The sequence below is a fragment of the Oreochromis aureus genome, linkage group 1 (genome assembly GCF_013358895.1).
Source record: "Oreochromis aureus strain Israel breed Guangdong linkage group 1, ZZ_aureus, whole genome shotgun sequence".
Lineage (NCBI taxonomy): Eukaryota > Metazoa > Chordata > Actinopteri > Cichliformes > Cichlidae > Oreochromis > Oreochromis aureus.
The window spans coordinates 36,160,334-36,185,311 of record NC_052942.1 but is presented as its reverse complement, the minus strand read 5'-3'; the positions used below and the strand labels follow the sequence as shown (position 1 = coordinate 36,185,311).

Genomic DNA, 24,978 nt, shown 5'->3' with positions numbered 1-24,978 from the left:
TCAGTCTCACTCGCCATCTTCTACTACTTCTTCTGTATTGTGAACCCTGAACAGCTTACGTCTCCCCTCTACCACTCCCGCATCTCCACTTTCACTCTTTCTTCTCGTATACCTCCCCTTTCCAACTCTGCCTCCTTCCTCTTTATCTTTTTGCCCCCCACCCTTCTTCTGTGCCCTGTTACAAGCTCATTTTGTGGAAGTGCTCTTTCCTTAAGAGGAATTTGGGCATCAACACAGGGGAAAGTTGATAAAGGGGTTTGGTGGCCCCAGTGAAATTTTGAAATGTTCTCCTAGAAGTAATAACCCCTATGTGGTTAAAAAGCAAAGCCTCCAAATGACAGAGGCAGATTAAAGATAAGGGTCAGTAAGCATGAAAACGAAGCAAGAGGGGAAAAAACCCGTGAAAGCTGTGAAACCAGTGTAACTGGGGCTTTTTGGTCTGCTTTCCTATAATGCCCTACAAACTGAGCTGTCCATCTATTTTAGTATTTCTTTTACAGCAGCGTCGCTGTGATGCTGAAAAAAGGCAATACATAGAGCTAGTTTTTCAGCTACTCCTGAGTTTATGGGTCAGTGGCATATTCAGAAGCACAACATGTTGCAACCATCTATCACTATATAACAGCAAGAAAGACCTCTGTCCACAAGAAACTGGACTCACTGCAATAACCATCTGTGTTTATGACCTCCGCCTCCACTACTCACCATGAATTTAGATTTCAGTCTGACATACTCTCACAACAGTAATCGAAGAGTTCTTAAAAAAAGTCTAACTGAACATAAACAAACATGAGTTCTAAGTTTTTAACTTGTACAGATCACTACATGTTTACCCTTGGGTTGGGTGTATGAAAAGATACATTTTCTGGAAATACATTTAATATTTTCAGCTATATTTTATTCTATTTTTAATGTTATAAAGAAGATGTATATCATATGATTGACAGCTGCCATTTGAGTGAAACAAACATATATTACACAGTTTATTTTGCATGCGTGTGCATTTTGCATACTAACCGATATGCCATTGCCAAGGCCCAGGCACTGGCGGCACAGTACAGAGAGTCCCGGACCTTCGCCTCTTTGCAGGTAGAGCATGTTTTTACTGGGAACAGACCAGTGGTGGGACTCTGGTAGTTCAAAATAGTTGTCTTGACTAAAAAGACAAAAAAAGATCGAGACAGACAGAAGAAGCGGTGGGTTAATAGTTGCAACTGGAAATGTTGTCATGCGCTCACAGCTAAGTAGTTGAAACGCCAGTGAAGAAAGCGTCTGTTTTCTAGGCTGTAAAGTATACTCCTTTGTCAAAATCAAAAGCATCTTGTTCTAACTGGTGAATTAGGTGGTAAATCAAGAATCAATGCAACAGAGTAAAATCACCAGTTGGAAAATGCAAAAATGAAATTTAAAAAAACAAAAACAAAAAACCCCCAATAAGATTCTGTTTAAAGCACAATAAACAAATCAGATAAATGTAATAAATAAGTATAAGATGAGAGAGAGAGCACTATGTGCCTCACAGCTTCAATGTCAAGGGCGGGGGAATAGTGGACCTCCCAGCTTCAGTGTCATATAGAGGAGCCCAGAGCAAACCCAGCAGCAAGCCTTAAAGAAAGGCTATAAATATAAATATTAAAAAAAAATCCAAAATAGCTGCAGCAATCTAAGGAGAGCGGGCAACCAGGAGTTTTACAACTTTGATAAAGAAATCCTGCACTCGTGAGCAATCGTTGCAGAGAATCACCACATTACCAATGACTGTGACACTTTTCATATGTTCGACAGTTAATAAATAAGTCATTTAGTTTTATTCATATATATCAATTTTTAAGATTGTAATGCACTTCAATGGATTCCTACAATATTAAAATGCAATTGAATTTAAAAAAACAAAACAAAAACTAATACACAAAAATATTATCCAAATGCCTGATAGATCTGGATAGATGCATTTTAAAGTCATAGAGTCAGGGGTGCAGAGAGAGAGAGGCAAACTGTTCCAGTTTTGGCACAAATGTTTGGAAGGCAGAATCCCCTTTATTTTTTAGATTGGTACGTGGAATAACCAGAAGACCACTATCAGCAGACCTAAGGATGAAGCAGCTCGATGATGTAACTGGGGGCCTCTCCCCATCAGGCCATGAAAGTAAGAGTCAAGATTTTAAACTGATATCTGAAACTACCTGGAAGCCAGTGCAGACTCTTTAACAATGGGGTGATATGAGAGAATTCGTGAGTGTGTTAAAAGCCTTGCAGCAGCATTTTGAAAAGCTTGAAGGCAATTTAAAGAAGCCTTAAGTAAAGAAAGCAATAGCAGGTCATAGACTTGATGTAAACATCAAAAGTTCATAACTGATTAAAAAAATTAACCCAAAATTTTACGTGGATGAGAAAGTTCCCAAATGATGTCTAGTTTGGGGCTTAATGCTCTCTGGAGCCAGAATTAAACACTCATCCAACCATTAATTTCCTTAAGATGGTCCATCAGAATGAGTAGTTATCTAACTATAAGGTTTGTAATAAAGGTACAGTTGAATATCATCTGCATACAGATGATAGGAAATGGATTTCAAACTAGTAATAATATGGGCTTGTGGCAGAATATACCAGTTAAACAACAAGGGACTTAAAATAGATCCTAGCGGAACGCTGCATGATAATCTAGCTACAGCTGACCAAAAGTTTCCCACTGAGATCAAAAGTGTTCTATCCACAAAAAATTAATTGAATGACTCCAAGATGGAGCTAGAAATCCCTATCATGTGATGTAATCAGTGGATTAAGATTTGATTATCAACGGTACTGAAGGCTGAACTAAGGTTAAACAGAACAAGAACTGAGCAATTACCCCTCTGCAGCCACCAGAAAGTCATTTGTGACTTTAAGAAGAGCTGTTTCTGTGGACCAGCAGTTCTACAGTGATCTGCAAAATTTTGTTGTGGTTTTCAAATTATAATTTTTTCTCACGGATAAAGCTTTTAAGACCAAATTTTCTCATTTGTGCACTGGTAGAAAAGAGGTCCTTTATATTAAGAACATACATGCTTTTATTTTATCCACTCTGATCTTTGAATTGTGTTATGCTGTACAGAGTCAAACTGGTCTCTTTTCATATACTTTTAATCTATCATTTTGTTAAATCGTGTACTGCATGCTGTCACAGGCATGTTGGCATCAGCAAAGCTGGATTTCACAATGCTCTGTATTTCAAAAATCTATGTATTGTTTAATATAAAAAACAAAAACAGACAGCATAGTGAAATGTACCACATATGATAAATATTGGTAACAAAAGGTTCAGTTATTCATTTGATCCACATGCATTGCATAACATTAGCTTGTGTATTTAACTAATGCATTCTGTAACACAGTGACACCCTCAACACGCTATTTCGTTTTACATCACTATGTAAGCTGGGCGCCAGAGTCAGACACAAGCTATCCAGTAATGGACTGTCAGCACATACTTTCTCTACTTTAGGGTTCACAAGCTAGTCTTCATTTGTGACATGTGAAATATATTTAACAAGCTCTAGAGCAAGGTTACACCTCTCTTGTGCTGTAATGGCTGACCTGTAAAATTCCTCAGGGTGTGCAGCTGTTGTCACTGCATCATCCATTTCTCTGGATCTGTTTGTATGCAAATTTAGGCATAAATTCACTCAGGTAAAATTAGATTATGTTAAATTCCATTTAGAAGAAGGTTGGGCAAAGATATTTGACATGCATTTTTTTCCTTCTTTGATCAAAGATGACAAAAACTGATCTAATAAACTTACTTGGCACAGTCCTCTTTTAGTTTTAGGCAGTGTGACAACAGATGGCTGCTTGGCAACAGTTTAGAAAAGCAACCAGTCTTGGAGGAATATGACTTGGACTGAAGGTGTTATTATGTTTTTTTCTTTTCATTCAAAAAATGGAATTTTGCTCCATAAGGTGACAAGAGCCAGTTTATGTTAATGTTTTATAAGGGACATTGCTTGAGAGTGTCAGTTTGCTCAAGTTCAAATACTTTACAGACTTAACCATGTTTCCTATGAGGGTAAGGAAACTTGGTCACCATTTTAATTTAGGTTTTCTTTAGTACAGTAAAATTCTACACTGCTCGAGTGAGCTGGAAAAACAAAACAGTGGGTGAGAGTGAGTGAGTGAGTGCATGGTCTCTATGTGGGGGTGTGTGTGCATGGCTGGGCCTGGGTCTGGGGCTTGTTGAGCCTTGGCCCTTGTGGGACATGGTCACCACTCCCTGCTAGATGCTCCTACCCCTCCCTGGGATGTGGGTGCTTGTTGGTTTCAGGGTATGTGGCTGGATGTTCTGGTGTGGTCATTGGCCACCTTGGCTCAGGGTGGCTTGGACCTCCTCCTTGTCTGGGAGCCTCTGCTAGGTGCCCGGTTTTTCTTGGGCACCTGGGGCCCTGGGACCTTGTTCTCGACTTTTATGAGGGTGGCCGGCCTCTAGCGGGGTCGACTGCCTGTCGCCTCTGGTCCTCGGGGACTCTCACCCTTGTTCCATAACCTCAGACTACAGTCTGAGATGTTCTCATATATTGCTAAAGCAATTATAAACTATATAATTTCATGAATGTAGTATTTTTAACCTCTTTTGCACCCACGTTAGAATCAAGATGCTATGAAAAAGGAAACACTACTCCAGGAAATAATAAATTGCAAATTTTTGCCGCAACAAACAAACAAAAAGTAACCCAACTTACTGATTTTTGAAAGTTATTTAAGAAAAGCAAGCATTCCTTCATCAATATTAGACTTGGAAATAAAAAAAACAAAACAAAAAAAGGCCGTATAGATGTATGCCTTTGCAACCACAGAAGACACAATTTCTGTCCTTAAAAGTTGTAGTATGTACTGTGTCCAGTAAAGTGTTAGTGAACAATACTACATACAAATACATACTACATATAAATGTCATCACACATGTTATCTGGGTATGTCATATTAAATTCACATTAACATTATGCTTCCAGTCATGGCGGCAGCTTTCACATTATAAAATGAATGTTTGACTAAAACATTTGTTCTTCCTGAAACACTTGAATTGTTTTGTTTTGTTTTTTTTTAAAAACGCAAAATGCACCATCAGCCTTGAAACACCACGATCTCTTCTAGTTTTGACTGTAAGAACCGAAAAAGTGATCCTGACTGTGTGTCTAAATCAGCAAAGCCAATTCTTTTTAAATATGACACATCACTCTTTGTACTTTAATTCATTCACCTGCTCTGCTGTAACTGCACCAGTGTGAAGTCTTTATGATGTACATAAATTCTTACAAAAAGCAGATTAGAAAGCCACTTATGGTATACATAGCATAGATACCAGTAAGATGTAAGATTTATCTAATGCCCCATCTCCCATTACAGAAACCAGGATTCTTGTTTACAGCATGTCGATCTCCTCTAGCGCTACCATGAGATTCACATTTTATATTTCACTCAGATCCAAAAAATTGGTACAGACATTCATGACCCCCTTTGGGTGAATTTTAATAACTTTAATCATCCTCTGACATTTAATTTGCGTAATCAGATCCAAGGTTTTACTTTTCCGTTGATTTATGACCAAACACCTGTATAACTATTAAGACTGAATACCGCTGTCACTGCAAGCACGCCAGCACACATTTACCATTTAGCTCAAAAACACCACTGTGCCTAAGTACAGCCTAACAGAGCTGTTGGCAGTGCTGTGGACTTTCAGTCTTGTTAATAATTTAGATGTTTACTCTGCTTTCCCCCTTCTTTTCTTTTAATTATATAGAGTCTTTTAAAATTGCAAAAACAGAATTAAATGTCTGACACTTGGTTCCTGATTTACAATTGAAACTTTTTTCGTTTTTCCAAATAGAAAATGTCTGCAACTAATTTTCACAAGATGTTTAGACATATGGGATAAAAACCAGGCTTCCCAAATGATTGCCATATATTTATGCTTATGTTATGCTGTAACTCAGACCACTAAAAGCATGTTTTCAACAGAATTGAATCCAGCAGTAGACATTTTCTGACCCTATTAATAAGGAATACTTACTGTGATCTTGGTGTAAGAGAAACAAAAATCCCTTGAATCCTTACTCTACAGTGCCAGCATCAGCTAGTGTGAAGAGAGAGTGCCACAATCTATTAATTATTTTGGTGTCACCAGAGTGGGATGCGCTACAGCAGGTAATGACCAAGGTCATTTCATAAGGAAAAAAGGGACATTTTTCAGTCTGTCTGTACTACATGGATGAGCAAAGATAAACTAGGATGGTTCAAGTTCATCAAAGTTCATGCTCAGCATTAGTTATTGAGGACTGAACAACGGTTCAAAGATCTTAATACAAAAACAGATCGTAGCTCTCCAATAATATATGCTGAAATATTGCATAGTCAAACAGAAGGCTCCAGGAGAGTAATTTATGTCTCTCACACACACGCACATGCCCACACACCTCTCCTGCAGAGGTCCCCTCGCTGATGACTAATCTGTCTGGAGGGATCACTTCATTTTTCATCAGAACATTATGCCGACGCAAATGAAGGGGACATCCATTCTGCACTGTCGTTTGTTTCAGAGCAAAAGAGAGACGGACAGGAAGGAGAGTGATATCGAGAGAGACGGAAGGAGACACAGATGAAGGAAAACGAGATCAAGAAGAGATGTGTCTGTGTGAAGGAGAAAAAAATATATGTGTGCATGAATAAAAAGTGATGGCTACTGAAAGCGGGACAAGAGGGTGGGAATGTCATCTGTGTGTGTGCATGCATATGTATTCAGTCAACTGAAAATGGAAGTCACATTGGCAGTCAGATAAAGAGGCTGATGGGGTGAATTAGCATTAAACAGAAGGACATTCAGAGGATGCCGTCTTCTGCCAAGGCCAATACTGTAGGTAACAGTTTTTTGAAAAGTGAAACGGGTGTACCAAATTCATTGGGCTACTTCTTTGCTTGTGCTCCACCCTTCCATCAGGTTTGATGATATTCAACCAAGCATTTTAGCGCAACCTTGCAGACAGTAAACCAAACAGACAACATATTTCGTTCACCTGCCCACAGTCTGCATATTAGAAAACGGACAAAGTCCCTGGTGCAGAAAAGAAGAGAGAAGCCAATGTCAAGGTGCTGTAATCCAATATATTTTCTAATGGCCAGCAAAGGGCAACACTAGTTGTAAGAACACGTGCAGTTGTAAAGAAAAAAAAACGTCTCTGAAAAACAGAGACACTACTGCTCATTTCATTATAACATGATGGGGTTTTTATGAGTTGTGGACCTATTAAGAGTAAAACAGGCAATAAGTAACACATGCTTCAGAGCAACAGCCAAAATGCTCAAGTCTAGCTTAAAAAACAGGACTTCATGGGTGATGCACAAAGCAGCTATTCCCATCTTGTGAATACAGTTTATTCTCCTTTCCCTCCTTTTTGACCTTTTAAACGCTGAGTATTTGGATACAAACAATGTTTTATAATATGTCTGTTAAAGAATCTACTTCAACTGCAACAAACAATCATAAAGTCAAGCAGGATAAAATGAGTGGAGATGCTTTGCTATCGCTCAATTCGAAACTGCTAAGGTCTCAAGTTTCCTCTTCTGTGAAACGGTGCAGTGGAAGTCCTCAATAGATGCAGAACATAAACAAGAGAGAGCTTAACATTGTTCAGTCTCAAGCTGCAAGTTTCTCTGGATGCAAATCAACTGTTGTTAGGAGTTTTCTGCCTAGCCATCCATCAAGCTAATGTCCCACTAAATCAGCAGCTAATGTCTCAGACGCACACAGTCTGCTCTTTTACAATGGGCCATTTCACTGCACCGACAGTGTGGAGAAAATGAGAGAAGATGATGAGAAAGAAAAAAAACAGCAATAGATTGAAAAGCAAAAAAAAAAAAACAAGAGCAAAAAGATGGAAGAAGTCAGATGGTATCTGAACAGTTCCACAGCAGATGCTACAAGAGAAAATACACAAACTTTGATATTCATCATTCATACCAGTCTTAACAATAACTTCTCTACTCCTGCTGACGCTGAGATAATGGTTGCTGCAATTCAACATCTGTGACATGAGCTACTGTTGGATGAAAAACAAATGCACACACAAAGCCACAAAAGAACCTGCTTGCATCTCAATGCTAACAGAGTTAACAGCACTTCTATAATGTACAATACCTTTTATAAAATATGTAGTAAATATACAGTTGTAAGAAAAGATTGTATAAACTCTTGGAATGTTCTATATTTCTACATTACATTTAGTATAGAAATATAAGATTCTATTTATATAATGAACTAAATTATGTTTTAGGCTATATTTATGTAAAATTTTAGAAAAAGGCTTTACTTTCTTTTCCTATACATTTTATTGAAGCATGAGATGGGAAAGGTAGACTGATATCAATCTAATACCTGTAGGATGATTAATTCATGAGGTGACCTAACCATAAATTCAAGAGGCATGAGGGAAGAGCTACACTGGATCTCCCAGGAAAGAGTTACAGCATGTACCACAAACCCTGTACAGATCAGCCAATGAGATATGTGTTAATTTGTCATAAATAGTGAATAATAAAATACTGAATATGGGATGCTGATCATTTTCAACGCAGATTTTGTTAAATCCTAAAAGCCTTTTTTCTTGCCAAGAGAATGAAAGAAATAAGGCAGATGACAAAGACAGATAACATAATTGGAAAAGCAAGATATAAGAGAGCAAGACAATCTAAATTTGTAGTCAAAGTGAAGATAAAATGACTGCAATAATTGAAAAAAAAAAAGGTGTATTCTTATTCTCTCTTCTGTAATCAGTATGAGGCAGAAGGCAGAAGGCAGAGCGATAGTAGCCATACCTTCTGCCTCCTGTTTTATCTGGGAACTGGCTGAATCAGTGAAGTGTGTGCTCAATGCCACATAAACAAGAAACCATAGAGCGGTTACAAACTTAAAAAAGAGAAAAAGTGGAGAGAAAGAGAAGGAAAGAGAGAGAGAGGAGATGGAGTGATGAACCATGAGAGATGGAGCTAAACCTTCCCTGGTATTCTTTTCTTGATAACACGAAAACAAGCCCCCAATCACAACAGCAGCGTAAGCTTAATACTGCTGCCTTTGACTGAGCTAGGGGTGGCAACAAAACAACAAACAAACAAAGAGAAGGAAGGGAAAATGTAACTGGTTTGTTTGTCATTGTCACCCCAGCCTCACCCCTCTCCACCCCTTTTCCTCCCTAAAACTGAAAGAAAGCAGGTATATTGGCAAGCGGGTCTGGGTACAGGCGATAACAATGTTGGCTTTGTTCCCTGCTAGAATTGGACAAGCGCTTCCAATCGGCCCCCAACACAACAATTAAACAAGCTCAATGTTCAGCGCTGCGTTTTCGACATACTGCTATCTGGCAGGGGCTTTTTTCTGTAAATCTATGGGGTCTCAAAAGAAGCTGATGCTGGAGGCACTACTGCCTTAGCTGATAGCAGCAAATCGGTTCCAACTGAGAGCTACACCTGTTGCACACTAAGCACCGTTTATTGTCTTCAGTCATTTTCCAAACACACATAAACATGTCGCCTAATGAAAAGCCACCAACGGCACATTAATGCGCACACAAACTGCCACAGGAGCACACACATGCACACAGAAGCTGCCCCGTCTTCATCAGGGCTGACCAATGGGCTGTGTCATATCTGCCACGAGTTTGTTCATGTGAGAAAATGGTGCACCCAGCCTTTAACAGATGCTTTCACACAAGACATATTAACAATCAGCACCTGGTTTAGGGGCAGTTACCTCTCCTTTTCCTTGTGTTTCAACTGTAGAATGAAACAACGAGACACATAAAAATGCATCAGCTTACTTCAAAAGCTGCAGTTTATAAAGCCTTAAATAAATCCGGCGCCTGAGCTAAATCCTCACCCAAAGCTGTGATTTGTCTCAGTAAATGTTCGCATTTTTTAAGGCTATTCTTCTTTGCCCTTTAACTTTGGTATTATTTAACATTTACAATGTGATAATCTAAATATAAATGACACATATGTCATTTTACTGTGTGTTTAAAACACTATAAAACACCTGGGCAAACACAGACATGTTTGTTGTGCTACCTTTGAGTTAAGTACCTGTAGTAAACACCAACCTGTTGCCAACATCTGATCCACTTCCACACGCTTCGTAGCGCTGAGTTTGTCTGTGAGTGACTTAATTTAGATTCATTTAACAACTTGTTTGTAGTTGTCAGCTGTGCAGCTGTTTAATATCAAGAAATCGGTTGCAACCAGTGCAGTCAATGCAAGCTGGAGTAAACAAGAGGCAGCAGAGAAAACTAATGAAGTCAAGGTTGTGTAGCTGCAAACAATGCACAAAAGGTTTGGGGAGATTTGTAGGCGAGGCTGGAACTACAGAGAAAAAGAACGAATGCTTGTTATACCTTTCAATCATGCATTATAACAAGGTGTGAAAATTGCCTCTTTGTTTTGCTGCACTGTGATGCTTGGGTCCATGGGGAGAAGCTGAGCTCTTCTTTAATTTAGAGCTGTGTATGATCACAGTTATTGATGCAAACAGCATGAATCCATGAGACAAGCTATTCAAAATCATAAACAATGACTCAAGGCTAGGAGGAAAGGCAGGAGTTTGGAGCTTTTTAATAATTAGCCTGTATTACCTTTGACCTGACTTGGCATCACAAGTGTGGTTTGAAATTCACTGGGCTGTACCCAGACCCATCAGAGATATCATACAGTCCGCAAGTGCAACTGTACTTTACTCAGCATTATAAAAAAGGTCCTAATGGACAAAGAAAATTATTTTAAGTGATATTAAGCAAAAACTGACAGCAGTGCTTAAGAACAACTTGAGAAATAGTACAAAGTCTCTAGATTCCAGTCTGAATATCTGAGGGATGCACTTGTACAAGCCCAGTTGCCAGAGACTCCACGCCTATAAACTACAGGCCCCAAACAATCCACTGCTAATGTCCTGGTGCCAGACACGACAGCTTGCCCTGATGAGTCAAGAGCGGTTTTGGCAGCCCAAGGCATGCCTACACAATGTAAGGCAGGTGGGTTTAATATGCAGACTGATCAGTGTATATATTTCATTAAAGTGTAATACTGTCTTCTGGCATTTGCAGATGTGCTCCTTATTTTTAGGAGAGGCTTCCACTAGAAAAATCCTGCAGGAGATCCTGTAGCCTAGTTTTCACTTTTTGCAATTCCAGGTGAAAAAAAGAAAAGAAAAGAAAGAAATGCTAATGTAGGTCACCCTGTTTTTAGGTCTTTGTTCACGGTCACTGCCAGGAGAAGGCCACAACTTTAGTATATTCTGTAATCCCTTAAATGTCATAAGCAGAGGAGCACCGACATCTTTTACACAACATCAGTATTTCTACTTCTACACAGGAAATCTGCGCACAGCCAGTCGAAGTTGCCTGGTTGTATTCTGCAAAACAAACCAACAGAATAAAAATACGAAAAACACCAACTGCACTGACATTCCTTTTAAGACGACACGTCCATTTAGCTGCTGTACATTAGGTTTTTGTTATTTTAAAAAGAGCAACTGATAAAAGTCCAGCTTATTTCAACAGTGGCAGCATCAGCACTGATCCTTTGGGACAGCATCCTGAGCTGCATTACCAGAATCCAATAGCCTTACACAGCCAGAGGCAACACACGATGCTGCCTCCTGCACCCACCTCTTTCTGCTCAGATGAAGCAGTGTGTTTGGCTCTCTGGCTCTACTTTTATTGATTTTACTGTAAAATACAAAGAAAGGTGAATCCAGTTTATCATCAGAAGGCAAAACAAACATAAAGAGACAGTTTTCTGTAGTTTCATATTTCCCTTAGATTACTACAGTACACATTCACCAGCTAATAACGACAAAATGACATCTTATTATTACTACCCATTTTATTTAACTGTCCTTACATTGTCATTAAGGCCGCCAAACACAGAACAGTCTCATGGCAGACATTCTGACAGTCTATGAGATTAATAACAGATGCATTCAGTCTTGGTGTTGCAGTGCCTGAACTCTGCAATAGTGTACAATGGCTCAGAAGTATTATTTACAGGCACATCTAAGTAGAGCAGAACCAACATTAATGCTATTAGTTACACCTCAGCAATTTATTAAATAAGCCAAAAGCTGTGTCAGGAAAAAGGTTATCGCTAGACACACCGATATCCATTTGTGAGGAGCACAGCAGCTTTACAGTCTCACATTTGAATGCAATTTGCTGTATAGCCTTCTGCCAGCTTATTGTCCCTGTCACACAAACATTTATGAAACCAATAAATGAAAGCAATAAAAAGTCTAATCTTAACTTTTATAGAACAGCGGGCTAGATTACATACAAACGGGTGATCTGAATGAATTCTGAAATTGAGGATGCTAAAGCTGTGTGGACTGGGAGGTAAGGCTGGCAGCCACAGTGCTGCACTAACAGCTGCAGGTAATTCCGTAATCAGCACTAATGCGTATTTATCTCTCCTGCAGTGAGGCCGGTGCCTCCTTATTGATTACACATTCTAGAATTATCACCTGGACCAAGCCACACAGGCTATCCATAACCAAATTTGTGTGTCTGTAGCTCACAGTTAGTTTCAAACTAATGAGACAAGCTTCTGCTAATGTAGGCATGATTTTGCGTATATGTTCAATATGTTGGGATCTTCTCTGTTAACATCTTCGACCTCCTAATCTTGAAGAACAAGCTTTCACCAATAGGTTTAGCATATACATATACTAGGCATGATTTCCTTTCCCAACCACCATTTTCCCCCCCTCGCCCGCTGGCTACCGCTTAATGTTCCAGGTCTTAGTACATTTCAGTTATTCTGTTTTGCTCTGTAAATTTTACCCCATTACTCTGTCTTTTCTTTATTCTGAACTTAAAGGCCTTTCAATCCTCTCGCCCGCTCGCTCTCTCATGCACACGCATGCATTTGAAGACAAGCGCTCTCGCAGAGCACAATGAGGTTCATGATTTTATGTATTTTGTGACTGTTTTTTTGAAAGCAGAGAGACACTGTCCTCTCGCACGCCTTATAGATTGGTGAATAATTTTCAGCCGAGCTTCACAGAGGCAGTTGTCCGCGAGGAAGGGTTGGAGTTCTGTGCTTTTCTTTTTCAATCATACCAGATCAGTACCAGAGCATGGTACACTGCAATCACACAGGTCAAAAGAACTTGATATCAGGGGTGAAATGTGCTCATGTATCAGCATCTGTACTGCCTAATGATAGTAAACCCTAAAAGGCTCTGAAGCAGTAATACACACAGGACAATTAAATGACGTTTCAGACTCAGACAATACCAACCAAGTGATGAGTATCTGCCATTTATAAAATGTACTCTACAGCTTTAGGTATTAGTTACCAGAATTTGTTTATTAGCTTTTGGATTATTTAGATTTTTAATACAACTATTATATTCTAAGAGGCTATGGTATATAGCAGCGGTCCCAAACCTTTTTGCGCCACGGACCAGTTTATGTCCGACAATATTTTCACAGACCGGCCTTTAAGGTGTCGCAGATAAATACAACTAAATAAAACTAGTACTGGTACCAAAAAAACAGAAGATTTATTCATAAGAAAGACCCATGGAAACAGAGTTAACAACGAAAACCGATAAATCCCTGAAAACCATAAATTTGACACCCAAGCCTCACCTCTCGCCGCCCGGTCCATGAGTACCAAATGACTCATGGACCGGTACCAGTCCGTGGCCCGGGGGTTGGGGAACACTGGTATATAGTATTGTCACAGAGTATGTAAAGAACACTGCACTATAGGCTTTTTTCTTAATGAGTACTTTTACTTTTGGTGCTATAACTGCATTTTGGTGCCAATGCTTCTTCTTAGCTCTGTCCAATATTGAGATTTCCTAAAGTGGGATAGTTACTTGTTGCACATTATTTCAAACCGCTCTTGCTGCTTTTACTTAAGTAACAGATCCAAACACTGTTCTCACCACTGCAGCTCAAAGCATGCTGCTGTAAATGCTCCTGCATCTCTAACATCGGTGAACTCCCATGTCTGGCTTTTATCCTGCCAGCTGAGAACAGTCTCTCTCCAAACAATAATGTATGTCTGCAAGATGTAATCACTATACCCAAGGCTGCAATTTAAGAATATTGGCAATGACAAAACAAATGCAGCCTTTACTGCCGTATACAATAGCTCAGCAGTGTTGCCAGTGGGCCACAGGTTTATGGAGAGGAAAGGATATCCAGTTATAGAACACTGTAGGTTTTTTCAGTCCTACCTAACAGTAAAACCAGCATTTAAACTGAATAAACCTTAAAATAAAACTTATACAAATATATAATGACACCTTGTAAATTAGGAAAGTATAGTTTGAAACAGGTACACAAGACTGACATGAGGACACATTTTGCCATTTTGATAAATATATAAAAAGAATGCCTAGGCTATTATACCCGTCTTTCCAGTTCTTGTGGAACTTTCTACATCATCTTCTGTGACATTTAACAGGGGAGCTACACATTGAAAGCACTGTTGTTGGTTGGAGACTGTTAAAGCTGAGGTTAGAGAGATTATGTTTAAATTCCATCATGATCACGCCTTAACACATGCAAACTGATGCTCTATTGAGATTACAGAAACAGTGAAAGGCATTATCTAAGACATTGTAGTAAACTTTTTCTGCGCAGTTTTAAAATATTAAAAGCCGCTCCACTAATTTCAGTGCCGGTTTAAAATGTGCACTGCAGTTATAGAGTGAGAGAACATAAAAGATGAAGTCAAACCACTGCCCGATATGATACAGAGGTACAGAAAATAGAGAGACTGTGTAGAGTATGTGGGTGTCAAAGACTCATAAACTTGATGATGTTGGAATTACTATGGGAAATTAGCGATCTAATGTTCCTGTAATAAGTAATAACAGGGACTAGTTTCTCTTATGTTTAATGACATGGCAGAAATTGAGTGGAAATTAATAAAATTACATCAGGGGAAAAATATTACACGTGAATGATCAGACTCCTCCATAATAGTACCAAAATGCCTGCAAACTGCTCTGATTGCCATTTCTTCTACACATCTTTACATTATTAATCTGCAGCTTGCAAAGAGTGAGTAAATGTATTTACCTGCACTGTAGTAGCGGTCCAGCTTCTCCCAGAGGGGTTCATCTTCCCGCTGGAGATTTGACAGCTTCAGAGGTTCATAGATGGAGCCTGAAGAAGAATATACCTATTAAACACCAACACTTGCAAACACAGTCCTGCAATAGCTTTCCCAAAACTGATGTTCTTTAGAGGTTTAAGTTTAGCGACAACTTCAGGATACATTTATTTTTTGTTGGATGTTTCCAGTTAAAAAAAGACTAAAATTGTAGGCTTGTGCTTGTATGTATCCATCAAACTGAAGTTAAAGTTTACATTGATCTATACAGTAATATAGATTTCAACTCAATTCAATTCAAGTTTATTTCTATAGCCAAAAATAACAACAACAGTTGTCTCAAGGGGCTTTTTAATATAAGGTAAAGACCCTACAGTATTCTGGAGAAAACCCCGACAATCAAACAACATCCTATAAGTGGCATTTTGCAATGGTGGGAAGAAAAAAAACTTCAATTTAGCAGGAAGAGACTTCCAACATAACCTGGATCAGGAAGGGGCAGCCATATTATGCAGAAATTAAAAAGGTGGAGACTGAATTATGAAATAACACCAAAATCTCCACGTCTTTTTCCGTGTTACGGCACTGCACAATGGACAAAAAGTGTTTTTGCAAACATCATGATGTCACAGTAAAGCTGACCTTTGAACTTTTGGATAGAATAAAGAAGTGTTGACATTTTCTATCTGACTGTAAGAATTAGCACATAATGTCTTGAGGCATATCTTGAGTGGTCAAAGTGAGTTTGACCTTTGACCACCAAACTCTGTTTATCTTTAAAGAGATTATGACTTGTCATATCTATTGGACAAACCTTTGTATGTACACAAAGACAACCTGAATGGATAATGCTCTGGCCACGGCTTTTGTCAGCTTGGGAAACAAGAACAGGCAGCAGACAACACATAGAAACAATACACACATGCTATCAGTACATTCTGTTTTTCACTGCAACACATCTGTGCTGAGACTCACAAAAGTCTCAGCACACAAAATGATATTCAAGCCCCGAGCTAAACATTCAGAAAGTACTGCGACTCGTGAGCAGACATTTTCCTCTGAACTGAGAGAGAGTAGCAGTTTTAGGGAAGCCCCAATTTGTTAGACTTTCTCTATTTTCAGACACTTTTCACTTTGCTGAGATTTGCATTTTAATAGGTTTGACCTTGGGTCAATACCACAGGTACTGAAAAATTCACATTCTTACTGAAATTAGCATAATTTCCATCAGCGTAAAAGTTGCTGGGGACAAAGCCAATCCATCTCTTTTTAAAGATAACACTTTAAACAGGCACGGAGGAAGTACAATGTTCCAATTTTAATTTCTAACATGAGATCGGACAAATGTAAGCCGTCAGTGTTTGCTTGGTTTTAAACAATCCCCTGACTAACTTCAGTGACTTCATTAATACTGTAAATTCATTTTGTGCCATTTCAGGATCTTTCATGCTTACTGTGGAGGAGCAATATAATTCTTCTGAGTTTAATCCACCTAAGCCACACTGTATCAACAGTGTGAAATTACAGAAGATTATGGGTAATACTCTACTTTGCACAGCAGAATTCCCAACAGCCCAAGCATGAGATTGTTTTGTTTTCTTGTAAACACAGAAGAAAATGTTCTGACCTGAACTTTTCTGGATTGCTGTTTGAAAGAATATGTTGTGAATGTGATCATCCTATGTTTTCCTGTAATAGTGAAATAAGTATATGATCTAGAGTCCAGATATCTTCACCTATGTCCCCTTCAGCTGTTTCCCTCAGATCTGCTGTCACTACTTACCGAGTCTGTAAACTGTCCGGTGGAGCTTGGTAATCGCAGCCGAACCGGCCATTCTCAAAAGGTGAATTTAAGGCCAAGCGTCTCTCTCAGCTAAATCACAAATCTACAGCAATTCACAGTAAAGGAGTTAGTAGCAGAGAGTTAAAATTTTAGACGTGCATGAATCAACAACGAATTACATCCTGGGATGACGACAATGATCAAGAACATGCAAGAAATTACAATCCATTGTATTTCTTTAGAAATGAGTGATGAAGAGTAGAGTCACAATGAATTACTAGAGATGGTAATACATGGTTTAAATGACTACATCACTATATTAGGACATAATTTGACTAATTACTACACTTTATTCTTCATAACATACACTTCTAAATTGTATCCTTTCAGAATGCTGCGTTATTAGGCTACACTGGGATGCACCTCTTTTTAAAATCACAATTTTCACACTAAGATCTCTTTGAAAGTAGATCGTTATCAGCAGTTCTTAATTAAAATGGTTGGCTTCTTACAGCTGGCGACAGTTAAGAGTTTAGGTAATGTTTGTGCAATATCCGACACACTCCCCCAGCGCAAGAGTAGTATAACCTGTCAGCTTTCACAGGCCCGCACAGTCCTTCAGGAACACAGTACTATACAGCAGCACAGTTTACTATGGTCGAGATGTCACAGCGACCTGGTGAGAAGCTCCTAAAATAGCTCTTGAGTGCTTCACATTTACACCTCTGACCTTTCATGCTTCTACCAGAGTGCAGTAGACACATTAAAACGGGCAGGACAGAGGCATTACGTACAGAGGCACGGCAAGCACAACAGAAAAAGCGGGCGTGTCACAATGCAGAAGATCATGCAAAGTTATGTCAGACCTGATCGCTTTGATCGGGCTTTAAATTCCAAGAGTTTCCACCCGACATCTGCTAAGCTCGCCATGTTTATGAAAATGTTAAAATAGCTACAAAGCTAAGGTGTATCCGGTAGCTTCTTTCAAAATAAAACGCAAATCGGGCTTCTCGGCATAGGGTAAGAAATCATAAAGCTAAATTCTGCCGCGGCTTACTGGTAAATAAAGCCCGAGTGTTTCCGCAAAGTATCCTTTGCGTGTTAAGATATTGAATTTATCATTATTAACGCACACATTTTAATAGTTAATATACGTCTCAAATTTATTGTGAACACAAGTTTTCTTCGTTTCCGGTTTGTTTCTAAGTAACTCTCAGTAAATTGATAGCTGTGAAATAGCTCGGGGAGCACGACACTGACGTAAATAAGGAAATTCTAATGTCATATTATTTATCTTTATTTCTAAACGTTACTTGCAGCTTTTCCCACTAGAAATAAAAGAGCAGGACATATGCTTAACGCCGTTAAATGTTATGTGTAATTATTTAAAAAGTAGCTACCATTTCCTTCTGCTGTAAAGCAGTGCGCCGTATTACAGTCAGTGTTGTTGTTGGGAGCTACACTGACAGGAAGATGGTTTGGATGCCTAAATTAAGTACTTTAGCGTTTTTGTTACTTTTCGGGGGGCAATATAACACATTTGCTCTTCAAGATGTAACGGCCGACCTTTTCGGTTCCGCAAATTTTGGGACGGTGGCAGCTTTCGGAGATTTTAATTCGGATAAACAGACAGACATCTTCATGATCAAAGAACGTAGGTTTACTCATCCACACTTCACACAGCACACAGTCATTAACACTTCTTATTAACAGTTTGCACAAATTATGTATATTGTGTTAAAACACGTGGTGCTAAATTTAATTTGACATGTATTAATGTATAGAACATGTGTTTTTACCTACACAGTGAGCTACACTGTAGCTTTGGTTTGCTTCTCAATTTTTAAAACAGACGTATAAACGTCTCATAGCAGCCAGAGGGGGAAAAAAAAATCCACCACTGGACTTATAAACGATAATCAGCCTGGTCTTGCTGTATTTGTATTAAATACACCTGTGTTTTCTCTGCATGACATTTCAGAATGACTTGTGAAAAATATATACTTAAATGAAAAGTAAATTAACTTAAATTTTTGCAGTTGTCTTTATATTGTTTTCTTATTGTTTCAGAGTTTGATTTGGTCATATTCTTGGCTGACTCCAAACCACCTTACTTCAAGCCCAAAATTCAAGCCAAAGACATTTTGGGAAAGTATGCATATGTATTTGTTATTTCACTCCATTAGCTTTATTATGGCACTGGTCTTAATTTATGCTTTTAAGTATGTTCAGTGCTGACAAACTGAACGCGCTCGCACTTCAGCGTTATGTTTACTCAATACTTTGCTTCCTGTTTCAGAGAAATCACCAGCGTGGTGCCCGGAGACTATGATGGAGACTCTCAGATGGATGTCCTTCTCACAGCTCAGAATGGCCAGAGACAAACAGAAGTTTTCATCTTTTGGGGGCACAATCAGACATTAGGTACAGCTCTAACAGTGATTTATTTACAAATGCTGCCCTGCTGTTACAGGGCAAAGGCATACCCTGGACAGGTCGTGAGTCTGTCCCAGGACTAACACATAGATATCGACAAACATCAATGCTTGTTTAAATGGAAACTCAAAAACTGCTACTAGTCTCTGATGATACTTTAATTTTTTTAAAAATTACATTTGTAAACAATGGTTGGTAGAGAGAACAGAAAGTCTTGGCCTCTCTATCCACTTGTTACAACAGAAGCAAAACATTGTCAAGATTGTGCATTTGCTCAGATTTGTCATTGGTGACACTAAACTTTGGATCCACACATATTAACTTCCCCACAGATTTTACTGCTTATATTACATAAGTCAAGTTGGTGGAGGTATATTATTGCAATGCAATAATTCTTAGTGAATTAATCATTGGTTGGCCAAACTTTCCATTTGCTGTTTTAGAGTTGGTATTGCAGTAATTTACAGTGAAGAAAGCATAGATGTTTCACTTTTAGGACCTTTGGGAGAGTCACTGCCACAATATCATGACTCACTGGGAAACCGTAATTTAAAAGACCCATTGTTAATTTTATTAGCAACTGCTGTCCTTTTTTCTTTTATAGGCTATCATCATTCAGTCCAAAACAATAAACATTAACTAGATCAATAAAAACGATACCTCATTTTCCGCATGTTATCAACTTTTGCTTAATATACAATGTCATTAGAAGCTCATCACCTGATTATTCAGATTTGTTTCTTTTTTTTATGTGTATATTTTCTGTACAGGAAGTCCTTTTTGTTGAACTACAGGCTGAATATATATATATATATATATATATATATATATATATATATATATATATATATATATATATATATATATATATATATATATATATATATATATATATATATATATATATATATATATATATATATATATATATATATATATATATATATATAAATATAAATATATATATATATATATATATATATATATATATATATAAATATATATATATATATAAATATATATATATGTACACAAAAAAAACCCATAATGAATATTTCAATGTTTAGCTATTTTTAGCAATTTGTAGCTGTTGATTTCAGTTAAGCAAAACCAGTGATTTCTGTTCTGTGTTCTTGTTAATACTCAAGGCCTTTTTACTTTCTTCATTTTGTGTAGATATTGGAGGGAGGATCAAGCTGAATACCAACTTTAGTGATCAACCTCTTGTCATGGAGTAAGTATCATTGTAAACAGTGTTTACATGAATTGCTTTGAATTTAAAATAATTTGCTTGATTTCAGTTTTTGGCTACATTTGTGCATTTTTAGTCAAACTTGGTTTTTACAGACTTTTTTAGTCTTAGGTTTCAAGACAAGTCCTTAAAAATGACTACTTTGGTAGATCTCCGTCTCTCCTGAAGTGTTGTTTTCATTAAAAGAAAAACAATCTTTTCACAGTTTTAATGGGGACATGATTCCAGATGTTTTTGGAGTCATCCACTCTTCCTCCACTGTAGTCTGCTATCTCACCAAAAGGTAATGGTAAAGTTTCCAAACTAAGAATTTTCTATCTTTATTTCTAGTGCTGTTATGCCTGAAGTTAATTTCTATGGTGTGTTTAAATTCTTTGGTTGTTTTATGGCTTTGGCTTCTCTTAGGACTCAAGTGTGCAACAAAGCACTGAATTTAAATGGCACCATGCGTATGCCACACTCCAATGCTTTCATTGACCTCAACAAAGACTTCACTGCTGGTAAGTCTGATGTCTAAGCATTGCCTAAGCATGAAAAACAACTGTAAAATGCTTTGGTGTTCGTAGCACCACATGTGTTGTCAATTGTATCAAGTCTTTGAGCTTTGCATGCTTTCAAAACTGTCACAAAACCTTGTACAAAGGTTACATTGACTTAAGGGAAATTATCAGAGAAACCTCGATCATAAATGACTGCATATTGCAAAAATGGCTATGATACTTTACTGATGTATCATGCACATAAATTTAAAAAATTAAAATGAAACAAAATGAGTATTATTTTATTCATTTATTTTTTGTTCATCTTTGGTTTCATGTTGGGACTTTTCTTTTGTTTCTGTAGTGGAATCATTTTTCCTGCATAAGAATTTCGAAATGTTTTCCCTTAATTTATGATTTGTGATCTCCCGGCATAATTCAGCTTCACTGCAAATGCATCGCTTTGCTTAACTGCACAAATTTCTTACCCCTAATCACCTCCTGATTGGCCCAAAATATACCAAAATCATCTGTTGTTTCAAATCGTTCAGCAGGTTGATAAAGTGAGCTTACACTGTACAGTATGGTGCTACAAGGATCTCATTTTCTATAATTTTGAGACATTTTGTGTCACTGCATGTTTGCACTAAGTGTTTGATAACCTTGAACATGGAATTGAGCACAGCTACCAAGAGGAAAAAAGGTGGAAAAAAACCAGGAGGAACCTTTCAGATGCAGTAGCTGGCACATGTGTGAGGTTGGGAGTTCACAGAAACTCCCCACTAATCAAGGCTTTTAGACTTTGTTTCCACTGTGACCCAACGGAGTATGGAATAGTTTTGCACCACCATTGATTGCAGCAAGTTTCACCAAGCCCTTTGGGTATAGGTTCAGGGCACAATAAGAAGTGGCCTGGAATTGGTAGGTTTTTTTTCTCCCATAAAAACTACTCTAGAAAACCTCCTACAGGGGCTGGTTCTTACAGCCAGAGCATACAAAACCCCAATCGTGAATAATGTTTACATAAACCCTGGCTTTGAAAACACTGCATATGGTCACCTCACTCTCGGAGTGCAGTGTTGCCTTCCACTTTACTTTCTTGCTAGCATATTGCTCCATTTCTGTTGGCCTTTGATTAATTTCAGCTGAGACCTAAATTTCTTCAACACAGTTTTGATTTGTGGCTTATTCCTCTGCTGTTGTCCTTTAGTGTTTTTGTCTAAAGATTGTTACCTGTTATCAAGGTGTAAGGAACTTTTAAACCATGACTTCTGAGATCTGTATATACAAGAACTAGATCGGTTTTCATATACTGCACAGTGCACAATGGAAAAACAAACAAACTGCTTTTTGGGGGGTTAATAATACCTTAATGACATGTCTTAATTTGACACGTATTAACATCTGAGTGTCACTGACTTGAAGCAGTAGATAAGCAGACTGCAGAAAGAGGTAGGTGGAAATAAAGAAGCTCTCTCCTGCTGATAAGCTCTCAGCCAGGTCAGTGACTGGATCCTTCCTTGTACTGCATAAAGTAAAATCAGTCCCGCTTGAGTCTCCCTTGTTTCAGTAGCTAGGAAGATCCAGCTGAAGAACAGGTAGAGAAGTTATTGCAGAACATAGTAGTTCCTATAAGGGTGTGGTTTTTGGAGACATAAAATCCATATAATCTCCTTAATAAATTTAGTGTTTATAAAAAAAAGAACTTGTACATTTTTCTCCAAAAATCTCCATGGAATGCAGATGTGGTGTGGTTGTTTCATGAAGTGCATTCTGCAAAGATGTATTTTTTATTTGATTTTTTTTTTCTAGAGAGAACTTGAGGAACTGGGAAAAAAAAGACCAAAACATATTTAATGCCACAAGTTCAGCTTGACTAGGGGAAAATGGAACAGTCATTTTCTTCACCAGTGAATGGAGAAATCACCTCATTCTTGTTTTACAGCATCTCACTCCTGTCCTTCTGCCCACTAAGTGTAGCGCTGTCACTTATACTTATGGGGGGATTTTTGTTTTTCCTCTGGAAGCTAATCCTTGTGTTTAAGGTAATCAGAAAGGATTTAGTCATGTCATACTCACTGCAGGTATCTTTTTGAGCTATGAGGTTTTTCCCAAGGCTGTCACAATTTAACCAGAAAAGATTTTAATTCATATTTAATCTGTTTAGGGATTAGGAGAAAGTCAATAAATTTCCCCTTTTTGTTGCAGAATTGGAAAAAAAAATCTTTGTTTTTTGGGGGTTGTTTTAATACAAATTAGAATGTGTTTCTTTATCAAGTGTGCTGCAGCTTGTCTGTCAGAGTGACGGCCTACACGTCAGCCTGTCTTTTACTCTCTTTTTAGGTTCTCTGCTACAGGTAATCATATCTTGTAGTACATATGTGCAATCACAGAAAACACACAAGGACAGTGATCATTATAGTAAATTCTTATGAGTTGTCAAGTAAATTCAAGTACAATCACTTGCTGTGGTGAATGCAAGGAAACAGCTTAGAGAGAAGAACCGGGGGGGGGGTACTTGCTGTACATCTGGTCGATGTCAGACTCTTTGGCTGCTGCTATCTGTGGGGGCATGCAGATGGAGGAAGAGAAAGGAGAGGAAAGTAGGCAGGAAGTGATGGAGCGATAAAGCTGAGCCGGAAAGGATGGATGGTTTGAAATAAAAGGATGCCTGGAAAGATAAAGGGCAGAAGAAGGGTGGGAGGAGGGGTGAGCAACGCAGTGGGTGAGTCTTGAGAATGGCTCAGCTCGCTGTCTGCTGCGACCACCTGCTCCTCTAAGCGGTACCGGCTGGAGTATAACAGTGTGGCTTAAGCAGGGAGAGCATGAGTTTTGAAGACAATCTGGATCCTGTTAGTTAGCCAGTTTAAAATAAATTTGTCTTTAAAGTGACAATGATGCTTTTACATATTCATATTCTATTATGATATTAATAATATGTTTGTCATAATTCATTATTTTTAGTCAAGCACCTTAGGCAGCTGCTATAGCCTAAAGTATTTTTGAGTATGATTCTACAAACTTGGCACGCCTATTTTTTTGGAAGTTCACGCTCCATCAGGTGGGTTGGGGAGTATTGGCGCACAGCCATTTTCAGATCTGTCCGGAGATGTTCACATAGGTTCAAATCTGGGCTCTGGCTGGGCCACTCAAGGACATTCAGGGTGGTCCCAAAGCCATTCCTTTATGAACTTCGCTGTGTGCTTAGTGTCAATGTTCTTTTGGAAGATAAACCTTTGCCTCGGTTTGAGATACAGGCTCTCTGGAGCAGGTTATCATCAAATATGTCTCTCGACATTGTTTCTTTTATCTTTCCCATGTCCTCTACTGATCTCACAGTTCCTGCTGCTGAAAAATGCCCCCACACATAATGCTACCATCACCATGCTTTATTGTAGGTATGACATTGCCCAAGTGATGAGTGTTGCCTAGTTTTCTCCAGACAAGACGCTTGGTCTGCCTTTTGGAAAAACCTAGCAAACGTACCTTTAGCTAGCAACAGTCTGTATGGTTGCCGATATTTGGTGAGCTGATAGAAACATTGCATTTTAAATTACTTGCCACAAAAAAAAACATCATTCCCTTTATACTCACTCCTCTTTTATAGTGCTAGTTTGATACTGAAGTACCAAGACCATGCCTTATGAACATTTGCAAAAAAAACCCTGGAGTATTCCGCTATAGATTATACAGAAATTATAAATTGCACTGGATGCACAAATAGGATTGTCTTTTATGCATCATTGTTCGCTTTATTTGGAGGGTGAACAGTGATAAGAAATAAAAGCTTCCCTCAAATTTGTGGAACCTAAAGTAACAAATCCAATTTGAAAGTTTAAGCAGTAGAAAGTATAGAGATTTGTGTAAAAAATTTAGAGGGTGAAAGT

The 24,978-nt window shown here is 38.3% G+C and overlaps 2 protein-coding genes across 3 annotated transcripts in view; one reads left to right on the top strand and one right to left on the bottom strand.

The window, feature by feature from the left end:
- The window catches only part of phkb (phosphorylase kinase, beta), a 91,674-nt gene extending 73,780 nt beyond the window's left edge, over positions 1-17,894 (bottom strand). Inside the window, exons 1-4 of one of the 2 annotated variants that reach the window (XM_039613342.1) lie at positions 17,791-17,894; positions 16,925-17,027; positions 15,108-15,194; positions 1,018-1,156 (exon numbers count right to left, since the gene is read on the bottom strand). In XM_039613342.1, coding sequence (XP_039469276.1) covers positions 1,018-1,156; positions 15,108-15,194; positions 16,925-16,976 — 278 coding nt within the window. In that variant the 5' untranslated portion in view covers positions 16,977-17,027; positions 17,791-17,894. The remainder of the gene's footprint in view (positions 1-1,017; positions 1,157-15,107; positions 15,195-16,924; positions 17,028-17,790) is intronic. The other variant, XM_039613338.1, reaches the window with a different exon arrangement.
- Positions 17,895-18,231: 337 nt separating this feature from the next.
- The window catches only part of itfg1 (integrin alpha FG-GAP repeat containing 1), a 145,533-nt gene continuing 138,786 nt past the window's right edge, over positions 18,232-24,978 (top strand). The window contains exons 1-6 of the mRNA XM_031746505.2: positions 18,232-18,578; positions 18,995-19,076; positions 19,224-19,348; positions 20,537-20,594; positions 20,818-20,895; positions 21,018-21,112. Coding sequence (XP_031602365.1) covers positions 18,398-18,578; positions 18,995-19,076; positions 19,224-19,348; positions 20,537-20,594; positions 20,818-20,895; positions 21,018-21,112 — 619 coding nt within the window. The 5' untranslated portion in view covers positions 18,232-18,397. The remainder of the gene's footprint in view (positions 18,579-18,994; positions 19,077-19,223; positions 19,349-20,536; positions 20,595-20,817; positions 20,896-21,017; positions 21,113-24,978) is intronic.